The sequence below is a fragment of the Jaculus jaculus genome, chromosome 6 (assembly GCF_020740685.1).
Source record: "Jaculus jaculus isolate mJacJac1 chromosome 6, mJacJac1.mat.Y.cur, whole genome shotgun sequence".
Taxonomy (NCBI): domain Eukaryota; kingdom Metazoa; phylum Chordata; class Mammalia; order Rodentia; family Dipodidae; genus Jaculus; species Jaculus jaculus.
In genome coordinates this window covers 25,625,031-25,649,715 of record NC_059107.1, presented here as the reverse complement: position 1 = coordinate 25,649,715, position 24,685 = coordinate 25,625,031, and the positions used below count along the sequence as shown (strand labels likewise).

Here is a 24,685-nt window from a genome sequence, read left to right as displayed (position 1 = left end):
TCTTCTAACCAAAATGTTAGCGGTGTCCCATGTGCTTGGGGTCCAGAAAAAAAGTCCAGTTACCCCACTCCTTGGAAATCCAGCAGCCACTTAGCATTGAATCTACATTGAAGAGTTAGAAATTCTGCAAGGTGACATGCTTTCAGATAGAGAAGAAGTAAGAAAAGAACAAATGTACAAATGTACTTCTAGGCCATGGGAGATGAATATGAGATAAAAAGATAAGATGGAGGTAGGAGGGGGAAGGGAAAATTAAGGTCAACCAAATGGAAAAAAAAAAAAACTGGGGAAGAAGATATGGTGAATATGAAAGATGTGATATATTTGTATAGACTGAATATTCTTACTTGGAAATGATATTAGGTATCTAGACTATTAATCTGGAAGTGTTATGTCTGTTTTCTTGCATTGCAAGAAAGCCAACTCTCAGAAAGACTGCAATCTTTACAAATAAATGAAAGGTATAGTATTCCTCAAACTTGGAAGAATAATTCCTCAGATATCACAAAGTAACATGTCAGGGAAATTGAAACATACTTACTGTGCATTCAAAATAATCTAAGTCACATAGGTTCTGGGCATCATTCTATTCCTTACCTGAAATTTCGTAGCATTTTGTGAGGATTCCATGGATCACTGTTTCAGGTGCCATATTGAGTGTGAAACTTCACCAGCCTACCCAGTCTCACAATCAACTGATGCTTATAGACTTCAACTGTCTTTTGGTAAGTCATCTCACCAAAACGAGTCTATATACACCACAAGTGGCTGACCTTTCTCACAGCATACATAACCACAACTATACAAGTTGTTTGATTCCCATGACCACAGTGTTGGATTAAGATCTTAGTACCTGACCTAGGCAGTTTGTTCACATAAGATTTGGCTGGGACAACAAGAAATCTAAGAAGGCTACAGCCAATGGAATATGAGCCTATAGCTTCAGTAGCCTGCACACCGGAAGCTTGCCTCCAAAGACCATCAACAAAATTAAAGCAAAGTCAAGTCTGGAGAGAGAGACAGGGAGGATCTGAGGATGACACCAAATATCTGGATCCAGCCATAGTTGAGGAGATTCACCTCCCATGGTTTTTTAATAATATGATGAAAATTAAACCTGGTTATGCCCAAGTCATCTTCAGTTGAATGTTTTCTATTTGTTCTCCTAACAGTCTGTACAACACATTCCTTGAAGAATTTTTCTTATTTCCCATCACACAAGATCAGTCAGAACACACACTTGATCAACCCTCTACCTTAGTTTGCCATAGACCTGAGAATAAAGTATAGGTTGCATCTGAATGCTTCCCAGACAATCCATTTCAAAAGATAGCTAACCTCTGGGAGACTGACCTCCCAAGTCTATTATGGTGCTTGACACGTCGAATCAACACACCTGTTAGCCATAAGAATCTCCAGGACAGGCAGGACAAGCAGCTTATCTGCCACCACAGCCATGTTATTAGACAAAATTAATGCTAAGCTCCCAGAGTTCTGTCCCTTCCCACTCTTAGCCTAATACCAAATATATAGATTCCTGGAACTTTTTCTTAAAATAATCTTAAATCAATTGAAGAATGCTAAATGAAACATAAAACAGCACCAAATGACAAAAAAAAAAAAAAAATCACATTCACTGAGTGAGGCGTTGCTGTAAAATGGTAAAACTGCTTTTACATTTTCCCATATATGCTTGTAGGGTACAATTATTATTCATAGTGCTCCAAGTTGGGTTAGGATTTTAAGGTTTTCTTTTAAATAAAAATATGGTTATAGCTCTTTTTTCTACCCCAGTTTGTTTTTTGTTTTGCTTTGTTTGCAGTCCTGGGGAGAGAACCCAGGCCCTCATATGTACTGGGCAATCACTCTCGCCACTGAGCATTCAAACTCCAGGTCCATTGATGATTTCTTAAAAGGAGTTTCTCCTAGAGTAAAACTACTGTTGTCTACCACAGGATTGCCGAGCTAATCAATCACTGTTGCATGATACTCACTGTGAAAATAAGGTCCTTGACCGAACAATGAACTTGAACACATATTCCAAAGCTTTCAGGGTTCTCAGGATCGGCTCACATTGCTCCCCCCTGCTGGAGGTATCCAAGTAAGTCTTCAGCACCATCATCAATTTCCTGAATAAGGGATAATATTTTCAAAATACATCTCTTTCTAGTCCACAAGATGGTAATTACTTTGCTCTGTAATTTATAAGGCATTCAATCAAAGGTTAAAGGTGATGTTAGAGCTAAGCTCTATACTCATTTGCAAGCACAAAAATAACCACTTAAAATATATTTACTACGGGGAATGAATAAGTATTTCCTGCCCATAGAAATCCAGCAAAGAAAAGGTAGTTAGGGTAAAAAGTAAAATAAAATAAATCTTTTGACTAGGAAAACTAGGCATAATCAAGGAAGGAGTGAGAATAATGGTGATCGTGTCTTTTTTGGTCTTGCATTTCTATAGAAAATGTTTTTCGAATTATGGAATTCCCTTGCTTAGAAACTTTCTATAGTTCTTCATAAGCAGTGTTTAGACTATTTGGACTGCCTTTTGATGTTTCTTCAGGAAGTAGCCACCACTCTATCCCTGCGTTCTTCTCCACTCCTCATTCCGGTTCCTGACACCCAAGCAATGCTGAGTCACTGGGCATGTGCACTTGCCTATAAGTCTTGGTGTTTATAATTGGCTAACAAGTAACAGGTGACTAGCTGAGCAAATGGACAAATGACTCTTTGATGCCCTACTGCCACCATAAGGTACTATCCCCCAATCTGTGCATTTGGATTATTTTCAGGACATATGTATTACCCAGGTATGGGTTGGATTTTGTTAGAAAAGGGAGAACTCATCCAGACTGAGATCAAGTGGAAAATGCCCAAGTTTTCTGTGTCCTGTGCATTCTGGCAGGCAAGAAGGACAAGTAGAAAAAATTCCTCCATGTCCAGTGACTTACTTGTATGCCAAGGTGGCACTAAAATGCTGTTGAATGTAAGCTTCCAGAACTGTGTTGAAATGCTGGAATTTTCGGTCTGCGATGAGTCCTATGATGTAGATCTGAGGAAGATGCAAAAAAATTACTTAAGAGAATTATTGAAGGGAGGTACTGAGAGCAAAAATAAAACTGTTTACCTGGTATAACTGAACCCCTGCCAAAATTCTTTTGCCCAGGAGTTATCTCTCTAATAAATAGTTAATCCCTTCCCCTAGTATATTGTCTCTCCAAAACAGTGTGCTTCAAGTAGGGTGCTTCGGGGTATTAGAAGATAAAAAGATTTCCTGGTCAAATAAGAGAGAAATCTCAGGTCCTCGTTATTAGACTACCTTCTTCATGGCAGGACTCTGGAGACCCTATAACATACTTATGTGCATTATGAATCTACAGGAGGTTCATACACTATTCAGCACTTGTGTTGGTAATTTCATCATAAGGTCTTTTACTCATAAAGCATCTTTCCTGCAGCATTCTAAGAAACCTTCTTGAAAACACTTGATTATGCCACAGTTATCTCCAGGTAACCTCTTCAAAAACATAAATGTTCATCACCTAGGGCTAATGCAAAAAGACTTTGCTGGTTACCGATAATGCTAATGCAGGTGTTTCTTTTATTATTTTATTTATTTTGTGATGGTGGGGATAAAATCCAGGGCCTCCCATATGCTGATGAGTTTTCTGCCCCCGAACAACATCCTTAGCCATAGATGTTTCCTACATTTATTTTGACATGTCACTGAGAAAATATGAGCTGTAATAGGGAGACAAGAATGAAACCAGTTTAGAAGACAGAAGCTGAGGTGACACTGTGAAGGGTTCTGATAGGAGGAGTGAAACAACGCTGGTGAGTTATAGGACATGAAGAAAAGAAGATAAGACTGAATGAGAAAACCCCTGGGTGCTTTGTTTACAACCTGGTCACAGACTAGTTCCTGGCATTCCTGAGGAGACAAGGGGATCCTTCCTCAGTACTCAGTCTCTGTGCTTTCACTTAGTGTCAATCTGACATCAGCACTGAAAACTCCCCCTTCAGCCACCAAGCTCCAGGCTCTCAGCACAGTGAAGGGAGGCAGTATTTATTCACCAGTCTGCTTGCTGATGGCCCCAGAACATTCCTGCCAGGAGTCCATGTGATCTCAGGTGTCTCAAACTAAGAGAATTCATGCCTGATTTCCAAGAACAGCTGCCCCTTCTCTCTTACCAAAGCATCAAAGACGAGGATGTCATACTTGTCACTTTGAGAATGTTCCATCATTATGTTGAAGAGAGCATCCAGAGTGTCCTGGAGAAACTGGAAAAAGCAGGAGAGCTGCATTTAGAAAGAGTGCATGCATCCCATACATCCCATTCCTGTGCATTTATCCAAGAGAACAAGAGCACATATACATCACATGCCATCTTAAAGGGATCAGAGCCGTTTTGGTCACAACAGCCAGAACCTGGCGCAGCCACATGACCCAGCAGTGGCAGCACAGAGGCACATGTGGTAACATTTCACACTACCAACTACACAGCAATAGAGAAGGGGAAACCACTTGCAAGTGCCTCCACAGTGGCACCCATTTTTACTGTCCTCTAGCCTGGTCTTTGAAAAGGAAGCCTTTTACAGACACTGCATGAAGTAAAATAAGCCAGGCACAAAAATGTAGTTATACCTGGTGTGGTGGTGCACACCTTTAATCCCAACACTCAAGAGGCAGAGGTAAGAGGATCACTGTGAGTTCAAGGCCACCCTGAGACTATGTAGTAAGTTCTAGGGAAGCCTGAGCGAGAATAAGACCCTACTTCAAACAAACAAACAATGGACTTTATTTCTTTGTAGTTATAAAATTCAAGATCAGGCAAAAAAAAAAAAAAAGTCAATGATAATGGTGGTCTGCCATGATGCGGCCTCTCTTAGGGCTACTGACTGAGACGAGGCATGAGGGAGCCCACCACAGTGTCACAGAGTCTTTGGGTACACATGAATGGAAAGTCTTTTAGAAAACTTTTAGAAAAGAATCTAAAAGGATGACAATGGAATCGCCTTCACTGACTTCTCCAGGCTGCATTAAGACAACAGACCTTACCAGAAGGGAATCTGAGGGAATTCCCTTGCCACTGCTGAGTTAGGTAGATAGATCAATGGTGTGTATTTAAAGCAGTGATCTGGAAAACATACCGTTTCTCTAGGTTTGGGCAATTAAACAAAACTTGATACCCTCCTCCTGAGGGATAAGCGAATTTGTCCTATAGTCCTTCAAGACCCCAAATGGCCAAATAAAGATGCTTGATCTCAGAGTTTCTAGTTGTGCCAGTGTTCTTGATGGAAACAAGACCACTATAGGAGCAACGGAAAATGCTTGTCCCAATTCACAGGGCTTCAGAGCAGAGCTGCTTTAATTAGACCTGCGCTCAGACACTATATTCCCTTCTGCCATGAGAAAGCAATAACACATCTGACATTTGCATTGTTTTCTGCTTGTTTCACTCAACTGTAACCCCTGGTGTCTTTCTCTTTCTCTCTCTCATCTTTAATACATAATGCTCTCCAAGCAGCATAGACTAAGTCTTTTTTTTTATTTCTAGCAATGTACCCATAGTGCTAAGAGATCATACTGTTATTACTATATATAGCAACATATATTAACAAAAATAAGTTACTGTTAATTGAACTTTGTGGATTTCATATGTTTTAGTTCACTTAATATGTACTGTGTACAAGAGATTGCTGAGTAATTTTTTAAATATTACCATTCAGAAGGCTCATAACAATTCTGAGAAATTGTCACATTCATAATATTATGACATACAGCTGGGAAGTAGGAGAGCTAAGATCTCCATGCAGGTTGATTTGCTTCCCGAGACTACATACAACCAGAGTTTTCAGATGCTGAATATTTCATCCCATGGAGCCAAGTTATCCATTTGTATTTCCCAATAAGGATTCCTCATGGGTGAGGAATGGGGCTGAGGAGGTGATGAGTGGTTAAAGGCATTTGTTTGCAAAGCCTACCGGCTCAGACACAGCTCCCCGGCACCCATGTGAAGCTGCTACCAGACCAGACACATATGCTGCAGCAAGAGACCCTGTCTCAAAGAAGGAGAAACACAGACACGAATGTCTCTGTCCTCTGCACATCTGCTGTGGCACATGCTCACTCATGCAGACACATAAATAAACAAGTTTAAAAAATATATTGCTCATGGTAAAGTTGTGACAGTCAGAGGATAAGGCATCCTGTCTCTTTCAACCCTGGGTTCCTCTTCAGACAACCCCTCCCCCTAGCTTTTGACCTCTGCCACTGATGGATGAACACAAGCTAAATAAGGTCCCACTGACCTTCACTACTTCCTCTCCATCCACAATCTTCAGCTTTTCTAAATTCTCTTGTAGCAGTTGAGGCTTCATACGCCACTTCAGCAAACCCAGCAAACCCACTAAAGAAGAGACCAGGTAACAGTTAGCGGCTAACCAGCCATACCAGGCCTCCCACACACAGAACCATCAACACAAACTTCAAGGATTCCATTACCGTTCTGAGTGAGCTTGGTGGAACACACCAGGGTGGAAATGGAGAACATGTCGCGGGAGCTGACAGAAAGCCCCCCAACACTGCTGGAGCTCCGGTTCAAAGTTGCCCCCTTGCTTTCTGCATGGTGTCTGTATGAAGGAAGTGTGAGGTAAGCGCTGGCATCCTCCATCTTCTTGCTGTCCCCCTGGAAACCACAGTTCAGTTATTGCTTTGGGCAAGACTACAGGAGCAACCCCACATAGAGCACATAGTGGGCCAAATTATACACTGTGTGGTAAAAGGATCAGAAATAGCAAGAGAATCATGAGAGAGGCAATAGACATCTGGGCTGTCTTATCACACAACAGGCAAGAGTCCAAAGTGAGGTTTATGGAAATGGGATGGATCAATCAACCCATTGAAGGCTCTGTGAACTTCATTAAAAGGATAAGAGAGAACTGAAGTTTTCTCAAGAAGATCATATATAATCTACCCTAGGTTTCTGGACATAAAATAAGATACTATGCCCCCCTCCAACAGTACACAGGAGATCTAGCCTAAACTAGAAACTAATGGCAAAGGCCTTTGGTCAGAACACCCTGAGATCTAGATCCTGGTCATCCATTCAAGTCTACACCTTATTGGATTCAATCTTGGACATCTCCATATCATATTTTTCTCATGGATAAACTGATAATTACCATGTTCCCTACATCATAGAATTTCTGAGCAGACATGGCATGATGCATGGCCAAATGACAGATACATAAGTGCCTCAGCACACATAACTGAATGGGTAGGGCAGGGTACGCACCTATTGGGTCCTCGCTGCACCAGTTGCTAGCTACACCAGGCACTTTACCTGCCTTAGTTCACATCACCAGAACTTCATGACAATCATTTATAATAGATGTTGTTATCTTCAGCTTACAAATGAGGAAACTGAGGGTTGATGAGGGTTAACTGAGAAAACAACTGGCTAAAACTGGGCCTCTGCCTCCAAGAAGTTTACCATGTGTTGGGAAAGAATGGCTTTGTGAATGTTTGAGAAATAAGAAAACAGAGGCTGCTGAAGAAGGAGGTTTTCCAAAAAACAAAAAGCAAAGAGACTTAGAGAATCATACCACGTGATGTGGCTGTGTTGGTCATGTGTACCATGGGCAGAAGAGCAATGACAGCCTACAAGAAGGGAAAGCCAAGCCAAGGGTCTGACCCTGAGCCTGCCTTTTGCCCATTCTCTATCTCACAGTTGCATGCTTTGCCCCCAGCCAAGTAGAAGCATCGTATTGTCCTTAGAGCAGGAGCAGGAAGGCATGCAAGTAGGATCAAGGCAAGCGTTCCTCCCATTTGGAAAACAGTCACGGTGGACTTCTGTGCATCCATTATAGCTTACACGGTTCTGCCAATGTGTCACCTCACGGAGTTGCCTCATACTGCTTGGGTTGGGATATGGCTTGTTCCTGTCATGGTGAATAGTACTGTCAACTTGATTGGTTCTAGAATCACCTGGGGGGCAAACTACTGGCGTGTCTGTGATGGAGTTTCTAGACTGGGTTAATTGAGGTGGCAAGGTCCACCCTGACTGTGGATGACCCCATTCTAAGGCTGGGGTCCTGGGCAGCACAGAAGGGAGGAGGAGCCGAAATATTCATCTTCCTCTGCTTCCTGGCTGTGAACACAATGACCAGCTTGCCTATGTTCCTGTCACCACGACTCCCCTGCCATCATGAGCTACACCCTTGCACCTTTCCTTCGTTCCTTAAGTTGCTTTTGTCAGGTGTTCTGTAGAAGCAACCAGCATAGCAACAAATACAATTCCCAACACTTGTGAGTTGGAAGCTTGGCCTCCAAGGAGGTAGTGATGGGAGCATTAAGAGGTACTTGGGGTGCTAGGACACTGTCCACTGAAATAATTAAGGCAACTCTCATGAGACCTTGGTTAGTTCTCGAGAAAGGATCGTTGATCTCACCCAGTCTGTCTATCTTCCCGTCTGGCATGTGGGATGTTCCTCACACAGGGACTCCTGCCAATGACATGGCACAGCCAAAGCTGCCCTTGCTAGACCTGAGCAGAAAAAGTGCCATGTTCCCCAACCTGTAAAACTGTGAGAAAAATAAACCTCTTTTCTTTATAAAGTAGCCTCCCACAGGAATCCTGTTAAATCATCATGAAATGGTCTAAAATTATTGCTTAAGCCAAATAAAACTGAGAAGACATGTGAGAGGAGTGTAGATTTGTTCAGCAGAAGTTTTCAGGGCCCTACATGCTAATGCTTTTTCCATTGGCTATGGTTTACAGCATCTCTCAAATGTTTTGGTAGGTCTTCCACACATGCCATGGAGGTTCTTACAGAGTCAGGAGCCCCTTCCTTTGTGTAACACTGACATCGTCCATTTCTTTGAACTCTTCACCCATCACTGTGATGTTTACATGCACTGACTCATAGCATCCTTGCCCTGACTCTCTTAGGGCTCACAGAACAGGGAGAAGAAGCTCAGAGAAGTTCAGATTTTGTCCAAGGTCATGTTGCTCACAAGCCCTGGTGTGATTCTGGTACCTTTGACATTAACTACTAAGCCATCCCACTTAAACCACCCCTTCGCCTCCCACAGCCCTAATTCACAGTACCTTGAGGACAACCAAGTCATGACACCCATCATGCAGAGTGGTCCCGTCTTCTTTCATCAGCTTCACATAGGACATGGCGAAGTTCTTTTCCCCTTTATCTTTAGCTGGGAACAGTATTGCAAGGTAAGAAGGAAACAAAAAGTAAGAAGAGACCATGGGCCAACCAACTCTCCCATTCTTCTCCTGTCGCGAGGAGCTGCAGGCACACCCACTCACATTCCAATGAGGACCGGTGTCGGAACATGAATCGCAGATGAATCCTTTGCATGTCTTCAATGGGGACAGCCACCTCAGCAGGGAGAAAACGAGAGCTCAGGGGACAAGTGTAGAACCTCACTCCCCCTCCACCTGCCACCATCCCCACCACTCATCAGATGCAGCCCGACCATTTATTTGGAACTTTGCACGCTGATTTTTACTACCCATCCGTCAAGGCTGATGAACTGTAAATAAATCACATACGAACTAGCTATGAAGAGCAAATAAAGCAGTAAATGCAATCCATTTGGCAAATTGCATTCCCAGCCAATGAAAAGAGCGCTGTAAATTATAGTGAGGAAAAAATGAATCTCCCCAAATTGACATCAAAGTCATATAACTTTAGCACAGGGTTTGATGCTCTGCAACCCGCACAACGCGCATTTCCCTACTCCCGGAGTCCCAGCAGCTGTGGTGGTGGTGGGGGGGGGAGTTAGCAAATTAACAATGGTCATTAGGAGTTTCCTGGAGGACTCTCATTTAGTAAAATTGGTATAAAACTGTTACAAGCCAATGTTTGTTTGTTTTCAAAAAATCCTTGGATTCATCCTTTCTTTGGTTGATGTATGGCCAGGTGCTTTGCTTCCAAAGTCATTAATCACACACGGGTCACCCCAGTAATCTTCCTCCAGTGAGGGATCTACTGGCACCTTCAGTTGAGGTGCTTTCAGCCTGGCTCTGGAATATCCCACCCCCTAGCCAAGGTCTCACAGCCCTTCTGCACTGGGCAATTCAGGCCAATGCAGAGAAGCTTAGCTAGCTACAAGGACAATGCTTAGATTTTTAAAAGGGGTAAGTTTGCATGGAGCAGATTATTAAAAGGCAGAAAGATGCATAGGTTGCAACGCTTTGTTATAAAAACTAAAATTTGAGACAGAGGAGGTTGGCCATTCTGTCTGAGTTTCAGACAGAGCCAAGGAACGGAGAGTCTCACAGACACCTGCAGTCTCTTTTGTCCTCTGTGTGCTGAAGGATTACTAGCCGCTGCTGTTGTCCCAGGCACTGGCCAGGCTGATGCACCCAACAAGCTCATGACCCACATGGGTGACAATAACATTGATTTGTAGTAACTAGCAAAGAGATCTCTAACTAGCATGCAAGAGAGAACACAGACAGAAAACCTTCCCAGTCCATTAACCCCTCTCCATACTTTTGCAGACAGTGAATGAATGCAAGGACATCTATCTTGAGCCTGGAGTCAGAGCTCAGGGTAAGTAAAGAATGCTATTAATGACAGACTGAGATGTTTGAAGCACTGATCATGCTTACTTTTTCAATTAATTATTTCCAAAAATCTTTTTTTATTTCCAATGGAGGATATTCCTTTCTGCTTAATATAATGGCCTGGTAATTTGAGATCAAGGCCACTTCTATATTAGGCACTATTCCCAAAGGGCCTCTTTTAAGCATTACATGGCTGTTTGTACACTGACAGTTGCTTGGAAGCTGTGTCACTTCTCCCTGCTGAGTACAGTATTACATCTTGATGGGTTCAGCACTGTCCACAAGAAGACAGTGGGAAAATTCCACTTTGGTTAAGGCCTGGGTATTAGTTCATTAGGCCATCAATTTGACCACATAGGCAGTAGGCCAGTGGTCTGTTCAGGTCCCTGAGTAGATCCCATGCTCTCACAGATGGTGAGTTTTGCTGTAGTTAAGAGATAAAGGTGAATCTGTCACTCTATATCTCCCCAGTAAGGAGGGCCAAATTCAGTCCCAGGATTTAGCTGGACATCCCATTTAAAAAAAAACATGGTATGGGCTAGAGAGATGGCTTAGTGGTTGAGCACTCGCCTGTGAAGCCTAAGGACCTGGTTCAAGGCTCGAATCCCCAAGACCCACGTTAGCCAGAAGCACAAGGGGGCGCACACGTCTGGAGTTCATTTGCAGTGGCTGGAGGCCCTGGTGCACCCATTGTCTTTCTTTCTCTCTGCCTCTTTCTCCCTCTGTCTGTAACTGTCAAATAAATTAATTAAATTAAACAAAACTAAAATTTTAAAAAATGGCATGGGCTAGCAAGATGGCTCAGTGGTTAAGCATTTGCCTATGAAGCCTAAGGACCCTGGTTCGAGGTTCAATTCCCAGGACCCACGTTTAGCCAGATGCACAAGAGGGTGCACGTGTCTGGAGTTTGCAGTGGCTGGAGGCCCTGGTGCACCCATTCTCTCTCTCTCTCTGTCTCTATCTGCCTCTTTCTCTCTATGTCTGTTGCTCTCAAATAAATAAATAAAAATAAACAAAAATAAAAGTTAAAAAATGGTATAGACTAGAGAGATGGCTTATCAGTTAAGGCTCTTACCTGCAAAGTCTGAGGGCCCAAGTTCAATTCCCTAGAATCTACACAAGCCAGATGCACATGGTAGTGCATGCACCTGGAGTTCATTTGTTGTGGCTAGAGGCCCTGGTGTAACCTCTCTCTCTCTTTCTCTCTCTAATAAACAAATAAGAATAAAACATTTTTAAAAGTTAAAATAATGGCATATCCTTACATATAATTCCAATTTCCACGGGTCTCATGAAAGTCATACCTGCCTATATTAGGACAAGAAATTTCTACAATGTGAGCCCATGATTCTAGGCAATAAAGAGCAGCTTGGGGGCCAGTGAGGTTTGGAAAATGCTCTTCCTCCTGCACTTTGACACAGCAGTTATACCAGAGGGGTTCTGAGAACCAGAAATAAGGAATTTGCCATTTTGTTTGTTTATTTATTTGTTTTGAGGTAGGGTCTCACTCTAGCCCAGGCTGACCTGGAATTCACTGTGTAGTCTCTGGCTGGACTCAAACTCATGATGATCCTCCTACCTCTGCCTCCCGAGTGCTGGGATTAAAGGCATGCACCTCCACACCTGGCTAACAATCTGCCTTTTGGTATCTGTCTATATTTGTGCTCAAATTTCTCAGATTTCCTCAAATTTACTTGACTGGGGGATGTTAATGAAGTATCACTTAGTACCCCCAAAATGTTTAGGAGGTACGATGGTTTAAATATAAAATATCCACCATAGACTCATGTGTTTGAATACTGAATCCCCAGTTGATAGCCCTGTTCAAGGTTGTGGAGACTTTCAGAGATGGATTCTTGCTGGAGGAAGGATATCACTGGGCCCACTTACTACTGTTTCTCTCTCTCTTTCCTGCTGACATAATAATGTGGCCTCACTTCCTGCCCCTGCCTGGCTTCCTTGTCTTTCCCACTGTGATGGTGTCTACCATCAGGAACTAAAGGGCAAAGTCAATTCTTTCCTTCTCTAAGCTGCTACTGATCGGGTATTTTGACAAAGCAATGAAAAAATAATTGATTTGGGAAGGGGGGACATTCTATGAAAAGGACTTTGAGAGAGGTGATGCCACACATTTGGAATTACTGTCTCATTCTCCTCCCCCACGATAGAGACAGACACAAGAGTGACTTTCACAGTTAATTACACTGAAGGATAGAAGGAATAATAGACCAGTATCAGGCTTTTGACCTTGGAAAAATGGGTCAAATGCAGTTTGGTTTTCAAGACCAAGAAGACTGCCACATATGCTCTAAGGCAGCCACAAATGAGAAGTGTTGGTGGCATCTGCCTGCTAGGGTTATGTGTATTCAGACCTTTCTTCTCCACCATCATCCTGTTGTTCCCATCTCCAGATGAGGAAACCAAATCATAGAACAGTTGAAGAACTTGTGTGAGGTCAAACCACTGGTGACTGAATGGTAGAGCCGACATAGAAACCCTGGGCCATCCAGAGGTCTCATTTGACTTGCTGGACTGCTCTTCTCAAAAGGAGAGACAATGCTAATAGATCCAGTCTCTCTCCTGTTTCATCTTCCAAGAGAAAGTGGCTCAAACCCTGAGCACTGCCTCGGTTTGCTTGGACCCATGGAGGCACCATGATTGTGGGTAAGCTGTTCACTTGCCCTGTGTCACATTTCCCTCATCTGTAAAATGAAGGAACATACAATGTGAACCTCACAGGACTGTTGTAACCAACAAATGAATTATCTAAATATAATGCTTGAAACTGCCTGGATCACTATGGTACTATATACAGGTTCACTGCTATTTATTATTATTATTATTATTATTATTATTATTATTATTACCTTGACTGTTTCCATCCAACGTGGCTGTTTGACTTGATAGTACACCACGGAACGGTATTCATTCATGGGCTTGTCCCCGGCTCCCATACAAATTGCATTCTGACTCAGGAAAAATGGAGAGAGAGAAAATATTACAGAATTTCCATTTTCTGTGCTTGGACAGTTTTGACCCCAAGGTTAAGGCCAGCCTTAGGATCTTCCCTAATCTGTCTGCAAGACTCCTCTCATGGCCCTTCTATATTACAGGTTTATACAGGAGCATCCCCAGCCCAGAAGTGACAGCTGCTTAACTACAGAAATTCTATTACTTCCATTCTGGAAGGCACTGGAGCACGCCGGGTGCTGACATGACTGTCTTATTGTAAATGGTAACTAGCCTTGGAGTTACTGCACACTGCCAGTCTCACTGATCCTGTTTGTTTCCCACATGCCACGTGTGCACAAAGTTTGCAAACAGAAACTCCACGCGCCATAGCAGGTGGGCAGTTCCGAAGCCACGGGAGACAGCACCACTTCAGAGAGGCACCTGGGTACCCACCAGGAAGAGAAAGTTTGGAGCGAGAGGATGGGGGAGGGTGATTCAGCTGGGCACAGTGGATGCCCTCTAGGGGCCTGTCCCAGACCAAACTCTGCAGGAAACAGGTACTGAGCCTGATAAGAGCTTGATGGGAAGTTTGATAGCAATTATGATAGTACTATGTGACGGCAGACAGGAAACTGTGGGTATAAAGGAGGGACACTTAAGTGAAGATGAGGATTGAGGGAAGATTTCTTACAGGGGTGATAGTTAAGTTGGTTTTGCACAGCAGTGTTGAGAGAGCATTCTAAGCCAAAAACACGGAGAAAGCATGCACATCTGTTCAGGGAAACTATTTATGCTTTGCCATAACACTCTAAGCATTACAGAAAGGAGCTAAGAAATGAAAAATTACGTTCATTGTTCCAACTCCTAATATCTGCCCCCCCCCATGCCATCACTTTCATACTTTAAGGAACATGAGGGTTGGTTTTTGACAGCAGCATCTGAAATTACACGATGCCTTGAGGCATTCTTAAGGTGAGCAAGGACCAGGCTCCTTAACAGATTTAATTGGATGTGAGGCACTAAAGCTGGTCACAGGTTGGCACTCTGTTACCCTAGTGAACAAAGTTGTGTTATGGGGAGAACACCCCACCCCACTGTCACTAGAAAGCCCCTCTCTGCTTCCATGCCAAATGATGGCACCTGCTGACAAAATCCATTTCACTTTACTTTTGTTTTTTGCTTCCAAGGTCTTGCTCTAGCCCAGGCTGACCTGAATTCATTCTGTCATCTCAGGGTTGCCTCAAACGCACAGTGATCCTCTTTCCTCAGCCTCATGAGTGCTGAGATTAAAGGCATGGGCCACCATACCCGGTCCCAAAATCTACTTCCAAATGGGTCCTGAACCTGCCACAACTCACCTCTTTATAAAACAAAGGCCCTATGACCCAGAAATGAAATAAGACACAAAACTCTGTGTTTCCCTATGGGTTAAGATTTTTCAGACTCCTCAAAACAATGACCTGAAGTATGCTTCCAAAGGGTTTCAACCACTTAAGAGAAGCTTTTATGTCCAGAATCATGCTTCCCTATGCCACCCTCAATTTAAACTTCACAATGACCACTGTCACTGTCCATATTTCACAACTGGGTAAACTGAGGCTCCTAGAAGTCAAGGCACTTCTCAAAAAGTGGCAGAGCTGAAATGACATCCCTGGCCCTCTAGCCCCTGGCCCAGTATCCCTTCTTTAATAATAGGCATGACTTTAGGCTACAAAGATTTACATCTAGTGACATTTATGCGTTTATAGTTTCTGTAGCCTCAGTGAATTCCATGCAGCTTATAAACTCTGAAGACACACGTATATCCCTGGAGAAAGTAAAATTGCTGTGCAGCTGGCAACTGGATATCACAAAGCTATCCTGATGATGAAACATTTTTATCTCCTAAGGCTGGAGGGAAACGTCTCAGTATTATACCGAGAAAGGCAAGTCGTTAGTGGCCCTGCTTCCATGCTTCAGGGACTATAGTTGCCATGTCGAAAGAGCACCCTGACCAGGGACTGATAAGATCCGTGTCTCTCAGTAATACTCTAGCTTCCACATGCCCCCGTGGCCCATTGATGGTGAGACCTATCAGCTGGGATGGGCCACTTCAGTTGAAAGTCCTGAATGAGAGTTACGAAGCCTGGGGGTTTTAATGACCTTGAAGGAGACAGCTCAGCGGAAGGAGAACCTGGGGTCCTAGCAAGTGCCCGGTTTACTTTGCAGGAAGCACGTGAGGATCAGTTCATGCCATGAAGGAATAATGTGTTCCATACTGACGAGGCCACGTTGTGGGGAGATGCCAATTAGCACCTGAAGGTGGGAATCAGGGATGGAGCTCATTAAGTTTTTCTAATTATAATGGCCAAATTTTTACATCATCGGATGCTCACAAGAGTGAGGTCCTATTGCTGGTCTCATTTGGGGCAGACTCTCAGGTACAAAAGCGGTCCCAGAGCCAGTAGACTGCCCTTTGCTAATCCAGGCAGCACTGGGCTCTGAGCCTGACAGCCTGACCTTAAACACTATTTTACAATGTCCCTCACTCTTGCCTCTACCTCCTTCAGAGGGTTCTGGACTGTGGTGCATCTAAGCTCATTTCCTTTTCCCAAAACTTGCATAGGCCAAGTGAACTGCGTGACTCCCTCAGCTCCCTCCTGCGGCTTCCTGGGCACTCTCCTGCTTCTCCATGCTACTCCTGTGCATCTGCCACTGGCGCCTTGTTAAGTATTTATGTACAGGTGTCAGGGTGTGCCAACATCTCTTTCTGCTGCAAACAAGCTGTATGGCTGGGTAATTGAACCCCAACCAGCAGGCTTTGCAAGCAAGCACCTTTAACCCCCGAGCCGGGTCCCTCCTGTTGTGTTTAACCTGCAACTCTATGGGAAGAGATTACAGTTCCCAAGTTCACATGGTTAATAGGAAGAGAGATAATTGGGATTGAAACCCTCTCTGGCCCCGGAGCCCACCATGGCATTGATTTCTCTGCTGCTCCTTCACCTGAGCAAAGTCCTTGAGACACCAAAATAGGGGAAGGGCAAATGCCTAACTAGTCTTCCTGCTAGGCCCACTGTGCCAAAGATAGCAAGAGAAAAATGGCACTCCTCAGGAGGGCTGTTCACACAGAAACCCACCAGTGTGATGCAGGAGCCGTGTGACACTTGTGTGCTGTTTGACACTTATTTAGGGAATGATGTTTATTTCTACAAATAGGGAAAGAAAGGTCTCCCACAGGTTTTCTCAGCAATTTTCGATAGTCAGTCAACTGAACTCCTCCATAATGTCCTTAATAGATGGAACTGCAAATTATCGCCTTATCTCACAGTTACCCTTCCATTTCAGGCCCCAGAATACCTACTTGAGTGTTCCTGGTTGGTCACTGTGTCTGCTCATCCTGGGTGTGGTTTGAGAGAGTGGCGAGCATAGACCTGTCTGTCAGCTTGCCTGTTAACTGTTCCTTCTAATTTGTCCACTGGCAATAAGAAGGCAAATATATCTATGTTTTAAAAATAAGATTTAAAAGTTCTCCAGCAGGTAACTGGATAAAAATAACTTCAAACCAATGGTCCATACACTCATGAAATGCACTTTTTCCTTTCAGATAAAAACCCTCAGTCTTTCTTTGTTCCTTCAGACCAAGTGTTTCTCACATTTTTTTTTTCCTCAGAAAATTTGCAGCAAGCAAGAAAGAAAAATGGGCTCAACACCAGGAATCTACTACAGCAGATATTAATTAACAGGGGTTGGTATATGAACAAGAAGGCAATTTAGAGACTTCTTGACACTTACAAATAACATAGAATCTTTCAAGGATTTCAAACATTAAAAAAAAAGTATTATCTACTTACTTGCATGTGTGTATGTGGTGCATGCCAGGGTCACTTGCTATTACAAATGAATACCAGATGCATTGCATCTGCCTTTACATGGGTGCTAGGGAATTGAACCCAGGTAGACAGGCTTTGCAAGTAAGTGCCTTTACCTGCTGAGACATCTCCCCGGCCCCTTCACAGGGATTCATAGAAGTGATTACCAGCTTCAGAAAGAAATTCATTGAAGTGGATATATATATAGTTACTATACTGTTTAAGTGGGACCTGGAGTGTGGAATCAAACCCCATCTCTGCCCACTCAGAAATTCAAGCCCTGAGTGAATTGTTCCAGTTGACCAAGGTTTCTGGTGCCCCATTTGTTTACTTAGGGTTACAGCAGAAGTGTGCATCAAGCCATCAACCAGCCTGACAGGCATAAACCTTCTTCTCTAGGCATTAGCCATCCTTAGATTGAGGGTGATGGCACCAGGTCTGAGCTTCAGGCCCCAGAGCTACAACTGGTGATTGAGCCATCAGCACCCCCACTACTTTGCCATCTGATCCCCTACGGTGGCCTATGAGGAACAATTACCCACACTGAAACTTCTGCTGGGAGCTGATCTTATTTGCAGCTAAGTGTTCGGAGAGGAAGAACTGGGAAGCCAAACCCTCCCACACACTGGCCACAACTGCTGACAACCTTAAAGGAAACATAAGCAAATGATGTAAATACACATGACAAATATTGTATGGGACATATGCTGTATAAATATAGCCATGTGCTCTGCATTCCTGAATGCACGCGGTTAGCCCTCTGGAGACCAATTTGCAAATAAGACTTTCCACCCGAATTTCTGGCTGAGCACTGGGGACTTGGATTAAATGTTAAGAATGCCTGCTTTGAGGACATTCTGAGCCTCCGCACCAGCCCAAGGCTCTGTATTGATCCTCTCTCTTACCAGGGATTTTGCCTGAATAAACCAGCTCTGTTTCAATGAGAACAACATTTTAACTGCAGAACCCTAACCCAGAAGCAGAAGCCAAGCCAAAAAAGAATAAGAAGAAATAAGGTCACCAGAAGCAAGGAATGCACGGAAAGACCACAAAGGGGGGAAAGTAGTCCAATGATGTGTCATACTGTGGGACACCATGCCAACAAAGCTTCTCCGAAGCACCTAGACTTTAGGGAGCAAAGTCCTATGATGAGACACCCCCCACCCTCACTCCCAAGCCCTGTCACCAGAGTCCCTTACAGGCAGTGTTTTGCCATCCTCAGCACACACACACATGATCACTTCCACATTCCTCTGTGTGGTCTTGTTGTGCTTGTCAAAGTCACCTTGTAAGAGAGTAATGTAGATGTCGTTCCTGACATCCCCTGAGGCAGAGGGAGAGAAACAGACAAGAGTTAGAGTCAGTCACTCATTAACTAGAGAGGTCAGAGCAGGAGGAGGGAAGGTGACCAATGAAATGAACATGAGAACCAACCATTGGGCAGAGGCATTTATACCTGTCAGGAAAGCTAGAGAGAGGGGTAGCAAGGAAAGGTAGGAGAACTAGGAAATCGGTTGCAAAAACAGGAGGTAGGATGGTCAAAAATTGGCCATGCTTTCTGAGTTAAAATGACTTAATTTCCGTCCTCTAGTGACACCTTCTGGGAAGACAAAGGAAAGCTCTGGTGAACAACCAGGTGCACACTTCCACAGAACTTTCACTGTGTTAAAGCAGGATGGAGGGAATTCCCATGGATCCTAGGGAAGACACGGAATATGGTGCAGAGGATTTTCAGGATGGGAGTGAAATCAGAACAGAAAATGGGAAGTGAGATCTGAAGTAAGTCAGATACAAATATAGTGGTACGGGTCCTCAGTGGGCACCATTCAACTATAGGAGGAAAAAAGAGTAAGTTAGCAATTGTGATGGTAACAGAAATCTCAGGCTCAGGCATAAGTGTTAGGGGACATTTCAAAAGAGTATTATCATATGAAATCGTTTTATTAAAAGTTCCTTGCACATTTGGAAAATACTAATAAGTAGTGGTTACTTCTACAGATAAATATTTGTGGGAGCCCTTGTCATCTCACTTTATAGCTTTCATGTCATTTGAGTATTTTACAATAAGCATGGGTCCTTGGGACAATAAAATATACTTGAAAAATTCAAGAGAAGGACAGTATTTCCCACAGACAGAACAGAATTATTCTATGTGTAGTAAAACAGAAATGGTGTCCATGATAAGTTATTAGGTGATAAAGTAAGATGCAGAATGCTATATAAAGCATATTAAGAATAGCTTGTGTTGGGGCTGGGGAGACGGCTCAGCGGTTAAAGGTGCTTGCTTGCAAAGCCTGCTGGCCCAGGTTCAATTCCCCAGTACCTAGATAAAGCCAGATGTACAATGCGTCCCATGCTTTTGGAGGTCATTTGCAGCAGAAAGAGGCCCTGGCATGCCTATACCTCCCTCTCTCTGTCTCTCAAATCAATAAATAAAAAAATATTTTTAAAAACAGTAGCTCGTGTATATAAAGAATGACCCCATTGTGAGCAGAAGAGTATATATATATATATACATATATATACATATCTGTTTTCATTTATTATGTGAACACTTAGAAGTTTCTCTACATACAGAAATAGTTTCCAGTGTTCTGGTCCAAGTAGAGAAATAGAAAAAGGGGAAAAGGAAGAAGCTAATTCTTAGGAAGAAAATGGATTATGTGAGTCAGGCCCCACACCCCTGCCCCTGCCTCAGAAGGTCAGGCCAGCTGTGCCCCACCTGGCATGATGATCTCTGGGAATCCCAGCTTCCGGGCCACCACGGTGGTCCTGTCCACTACGTGTGGGTAGTCTTTGCGGATCTGAACGCTGTCACCGACAAGCATCTTCATGGTCACCCAAAGGCCTAGGAAGGAAAGCTCCCCATGAAGACACAATTTCTCTAGGTGTTTCCCTCCCCCACCTCTCCCATCTGCCCCTCCTGGAGCAGAAGCCTGGAAGCAAAAGCATATATATACACACATGCCATACCCAACCCTGGGGTGCAGTTAGTTGTAGCGCTGTTAACTGCTGACTTGACAAGTTTCCCACCTCTCTAAGACCCTGTCTTCTAAAGTGGGGATGACACTAGCCATCTGTCTCAAAGACCTGGTATAAGGATGAACTCCAACAGTAACTTAAAGTGCCTGGCCCATGGGAGGTTTAGGGTACACCAACTCCTCTCTGCTTGGGGTATGTGGGAAAGCTTCTCATTGACTCCTGGAGGCACCGTGCACCCCTGTGAGCCACATGCTCCCAGGCTTCCCAATGGGTCCAAGACTTTAATCCATGTACTGAAAAAAGCCAGAGGTTCCTGAGCTGGAGAACGTCGCTCTTACCTTGCCCTCCACTATCTCCCTTGGAGGCTGTGACTTTGCCCAGCAGGCTATGCAGGAAGTCATTCTCAGCAGAGACCCTGCAAAGGAACAGGAAGCACGAATGTACACAAGCTGCCCTCAGGAGTCCCCAACTTGCCTTGCTGGGAGTTCCCCAGCCCCACTCCAAGTCTCAGGTGGAAAGAGCGGCCCGCGTCTGCTCAGAAGACACACAGACCAGCAGGAAGCACAGTGTCTTCTCCTGCTTCACAAACATGGCTCTGCACTCTGAGAAAACCATTGATTCTCACGACTCCTTGGGCCTCCAACGTGAACATCTTCTCTGAGGCCAACAAAGACTTCAGGTGCTCTTGGTGAGTCCTAATCACGTGGCTTGGCCAGCATCCTTGGCCCTATTACCTGGAAATTCTTGAAGTGATGACAATCTGACGGTCTGTCAAACTGGAGTCTTGAAGACTCCTTACTCCTTCCCAAGCAAGGAAAAGCCATTGACCTTCCTTGCTGCCCCGATCCTTCATCACGGGATACATGTACCCACGAGAACTGGGTTAGGACTACCAAGATGCTGCTACTTCATAGCTCTGCAGTCTTTATTGTGCTTGTCATTAAAAGTCTTGGCCTTTTGCTTAACTACTAAAGTATAAGCTCCATGGAGACAGTGTTATGCTGACCTTGACCACCACCTCCCTCCTATTCTGGGCACACATAGCCCTCTTCTAGGCATGTAGTAAAAGTCCATTGGACCAATAGCGCCTGGTAACTGAATAAATCAGAAGTGACTGGTTCCGAGGGCCTTGGTACTGAGCTCATCCTTCTCATCCTGGTTTTCTACTGGGAGGCCCCACCTGTCTACATTGTCACCAAGGTCAGGAACCACTTCACCCTGTGCTCTAATGGCCTCTGATCACTGAGGGTAGGACTGGACAGCGTGGGAAGATAACAGGGAGCCACTTACGGGTGGAAAGGAATGAAATGCTGCTTTTCTTCATCGCTCTCTGCTTTCCCCTTAATAATGTCTGTTATGTCCATAACTAGGAAGAGAAGGGAAATTAATTGACTATCATCTTGTTCCCAGGAAGGGATGACAATGGGGCGCATTCTAAGACAGGAAGGAGGATGGAGGGATGCCTGATGGTTAGGAAAGCCTGAAAAGACAAGCGAGTCAGTGAGGGCCAGGTCACAGGCTATGAGTTTCCTGGCATACAGTACCTGGGAAAATTCCAGTGAGCCAAGATGCTAGAAAGACCTGTAGACCAGGGAAATATATCAGGTCCCCATGGTTTAGCAGAGGCCAAAAGGGGTCAGACCAACACAGTAGAGTTAAGCAAGGCAGTTTGACTGGACACTTACTGGACATCTCTTATGCCTACAAATCCCAAGGGCAGGGACTCCCTGCAGGATTCAATAAGCCAATGTAGTATTTACCTTCTTTCCATAAACACATTCATAGACAGGAACCCTGTAGAATCTTCAAGCCCTGTAATTCCACAGAGATCCAGGAACTCTAAAACTTCTCCTTCTGCCGGCCCCCGCCACCCCCACACTACCAAGACAAAAGAATCTTGTGCTCACGTAGGGACCAGAAAAGTGGAGAGGGGTGAAGGGTAAGTTGAACACACACAGCCAAAACTCCAATAATAGGAAACATGCCGCCCATGCTCCTGCAGACAACCTAACTAAACACAGCGGGTCACACACATACACGGGGGAGCAAAGACATCAAGGTAGAGCAGGAACTACTTGGGAAGAAGAAAGGATACAGTGGAAGGGGCGATGGGAAGATGGTCAAGAGAAGGTAACAGGAGTGGATTCTGATCAAAATGCATTATGTTCATGTATAAAAAAATTCTCAATAAAAAAGAAGAAAGTGTTTACTTTGACTCACAGTTAAGTAAAAAGAAAAAGCCAGGCGTGGTGGCATACACCTCTAATCCCAGCACCAGGGAGGCAGAGGCAGGAGGATCACTATGAATTCGAGGCCCTCCTGAGATAACATAGTGAGTTCCAGGTCAGCCTAGGCTAGAGCAAGACCCTACCTCAAAAAAAAATTTAAAACATGTGACATTGGTAGTGGAATTATTAAACTTGCCTCAGTAATAAGAAGAAAGGGGAGGAAGAGAAGGAATAGTTGTTATTCCACTCACTGGTAGCAAGCCCTTTTCCTCCTTTCTGAAGGCCTGTGGTGTGGGTTTGGACAGGCAATCTCCCATTGGCACCAGCATGGCCACCATTCCCTGATGCAGTCAATCAGAGAAACTTTGCAGAAAGTAAAGACGTTGGAGAACGAACATATGACCTTTTCTAACCTGGGGCTTCTGCTGAAAATGCTAGAAACTTTCTTTTCACTCGTTGCTTATCTGGTAGGACACAAGTTGGATAATCATGTTGCCAAATAACCGTATGGTTATCTTTAGAATAAGCCAACCTGAGGGCATAGGAACTAAGGAGGATTCACTTGAGTTCGTGGATCCAGCTAGGAACTAGTCTATTCAAAAATTTTCAGTTATACCAGTAAATATAGTTCGCATATATTTTGCTGTGGCCAGTTTAGCTGTCATGTCTGTCACCTGACATTAAAGGAGAGGACTGTGGACAAAGGCACCCTTGGAGGTAAGGCTGAATGACCCTTCCTACCTGAACAAAGACAGTATGGTATTGGGAATGTTCTTCATATAGAATGAGTATCTTAGAACACCAAGGGATCCCATGAGGCCTCCAGGCCCAGACATCTCATTGTGCATGTCATGAAACAAATGCCCTGGGGAAAATGCTTGTCCAAGGTTGCCTGGCTGACTAGTGGCTAAAAAGCCACATAATGTCTTCCATTCCATTACCATACAAGTAGTGCCAGGGATTATTGGAAAGCCAATGGGTTTCTGATTATAGAACAGGGCTTCCCAAGGTGAACAATTGATTAGCTATAGAATACAGGATTACAAAGGGTACGTGATTAAAAAGTTATATTTTATTTAAAAGGAATACACTAGACATATCTAATGGCTACATCACAAGTATTTAAAAATTGTCTTTTAAGAGAAACATGGGGTTGGAGATATGGCTAAGAGGTTAAAGGCTCTTGCTTGCAAAGACTGATGGCTGGGTTCCATTCCCCAGTACCCACATAAAAAAGCCAGATACACAAATTGGCACATGCATCTGGAGTTAGTTTTCAGAAGCAGGAGGCCCTGGAATGTCCAATTTATTCTCTCTCTCTCTCTCTTTGTTGTAGATAAATAAATATTGAGAAAAGAAAAATAATATTTTAAATAAAATGGGCCAACTAAAAGAAAATACATTGAGTAAATAACAGTGCAAATAATAACCAAATAGAACAAACCCTACACACGAGGGGCAAGAATGATGTAACTATGGAAAAGCTTGAGAGTTAAAGCTTGGGGAAAGGTGGAGCCAGGTCACTCCAAAGCAGCAGCATGGGGACTCCTCGTGACCCACACTCTCAGATAGCCCATGCCTATCTGGAAGTCAGAAGGGTGGCAGGTCATCCACTGGCTGTGACTGCATTTCCTGGCCTAGATATTTGTTTTCAAAATGATGTGTTGCTCATAATTAGATTCTGCCTGTATTGCTCTTCCTCTCAGGCAGGGGACAGAGGCGCCAGAGCTCTGGCTGCACTGTGTTCCCAGCGCTCTGCTCCAGACCTTACACCACGTTACTCATGGACTCTTCATAAACCAGAACTTACCAGTGGCTTCCATTGGTCACCACAGCCAATGTAGTTGTTAAGGGCTATCCAGCACAGAATCCAGAATCTTTAACCTTCAACCACATGAAATGTATACTCTTACAAAATTCACCAGCGGACACTGGCCATTACCTGCCACCCCAAAGGGCCGCCTCAATCCCTGGGTGCACCTCTTTGTATTGGTATCCTTAACGTCCATCTTCCCAATGCGGACTATTTGGCAAATCAGGTAAATCTTATCTCTGTTGAGGTCTTTGTTTCCAAGGTC

The 24,685-nt window shown here is 44.0% G+C and overlaps 1 protein-coding gene across 1 annotated transcript in view; it reads right to left on the bottom strand.

The window, feature by feature from the left end:
- Positions 1–24,685, bottom strand: part of Dock2 (dedicator of cytokinesis 2) — a 469,609-nt gene that overhangs the window by 376,926 nt on the left and 67,998 nt on the right. Inside the window, exons 10-22 of the mRNA XM_045152647.1 lie at positions 24,550–24,685; positions 21,670–21,745; positions 20,718–20,794; positions 20,120–20,245; positions 18,597–18,721; positions 13,465–13,563; positions 9,332–9,404; positions 9,116–9,219; positions 6,508–6,691; positions 6,315–6,412; positions 4,194–4,283; positions 2,954–3,054; positions 1,995–2,129 (exon numbers count right to left, since the gene is read on the bottom strand). Of these exons, the coding sequence (XP_045008582.1) occupies positions 1,995–2,129; positions 2,954–3,054; positions 4,194–4,283; positions 6,315–6,412; positions 6,508–6,691; positions 9,116–9,219; positions 9,332–9,404; positions 13,465–13,563; positions 18,597–18,721; positions 20,120–20,245; positions 20,718–20,794; positions 21,670–21,745; positions 24,550–24,685 (1,424 nt within the window). The remainder of the gene's footprint in view (positions 1–1,994; positions 2,130–2,953; positions 3,055–4,193; positions 4,284–6,314; positions 6,413–6,507; positions 6,692–9,115; positions 9,220–9,331; positions 9,405–13,464; positions 13,564–18,596; positions 18,722–20,119; positions 20,246–20,717; positions 20,795–21,669; positions 21,746–24,549) is intronic.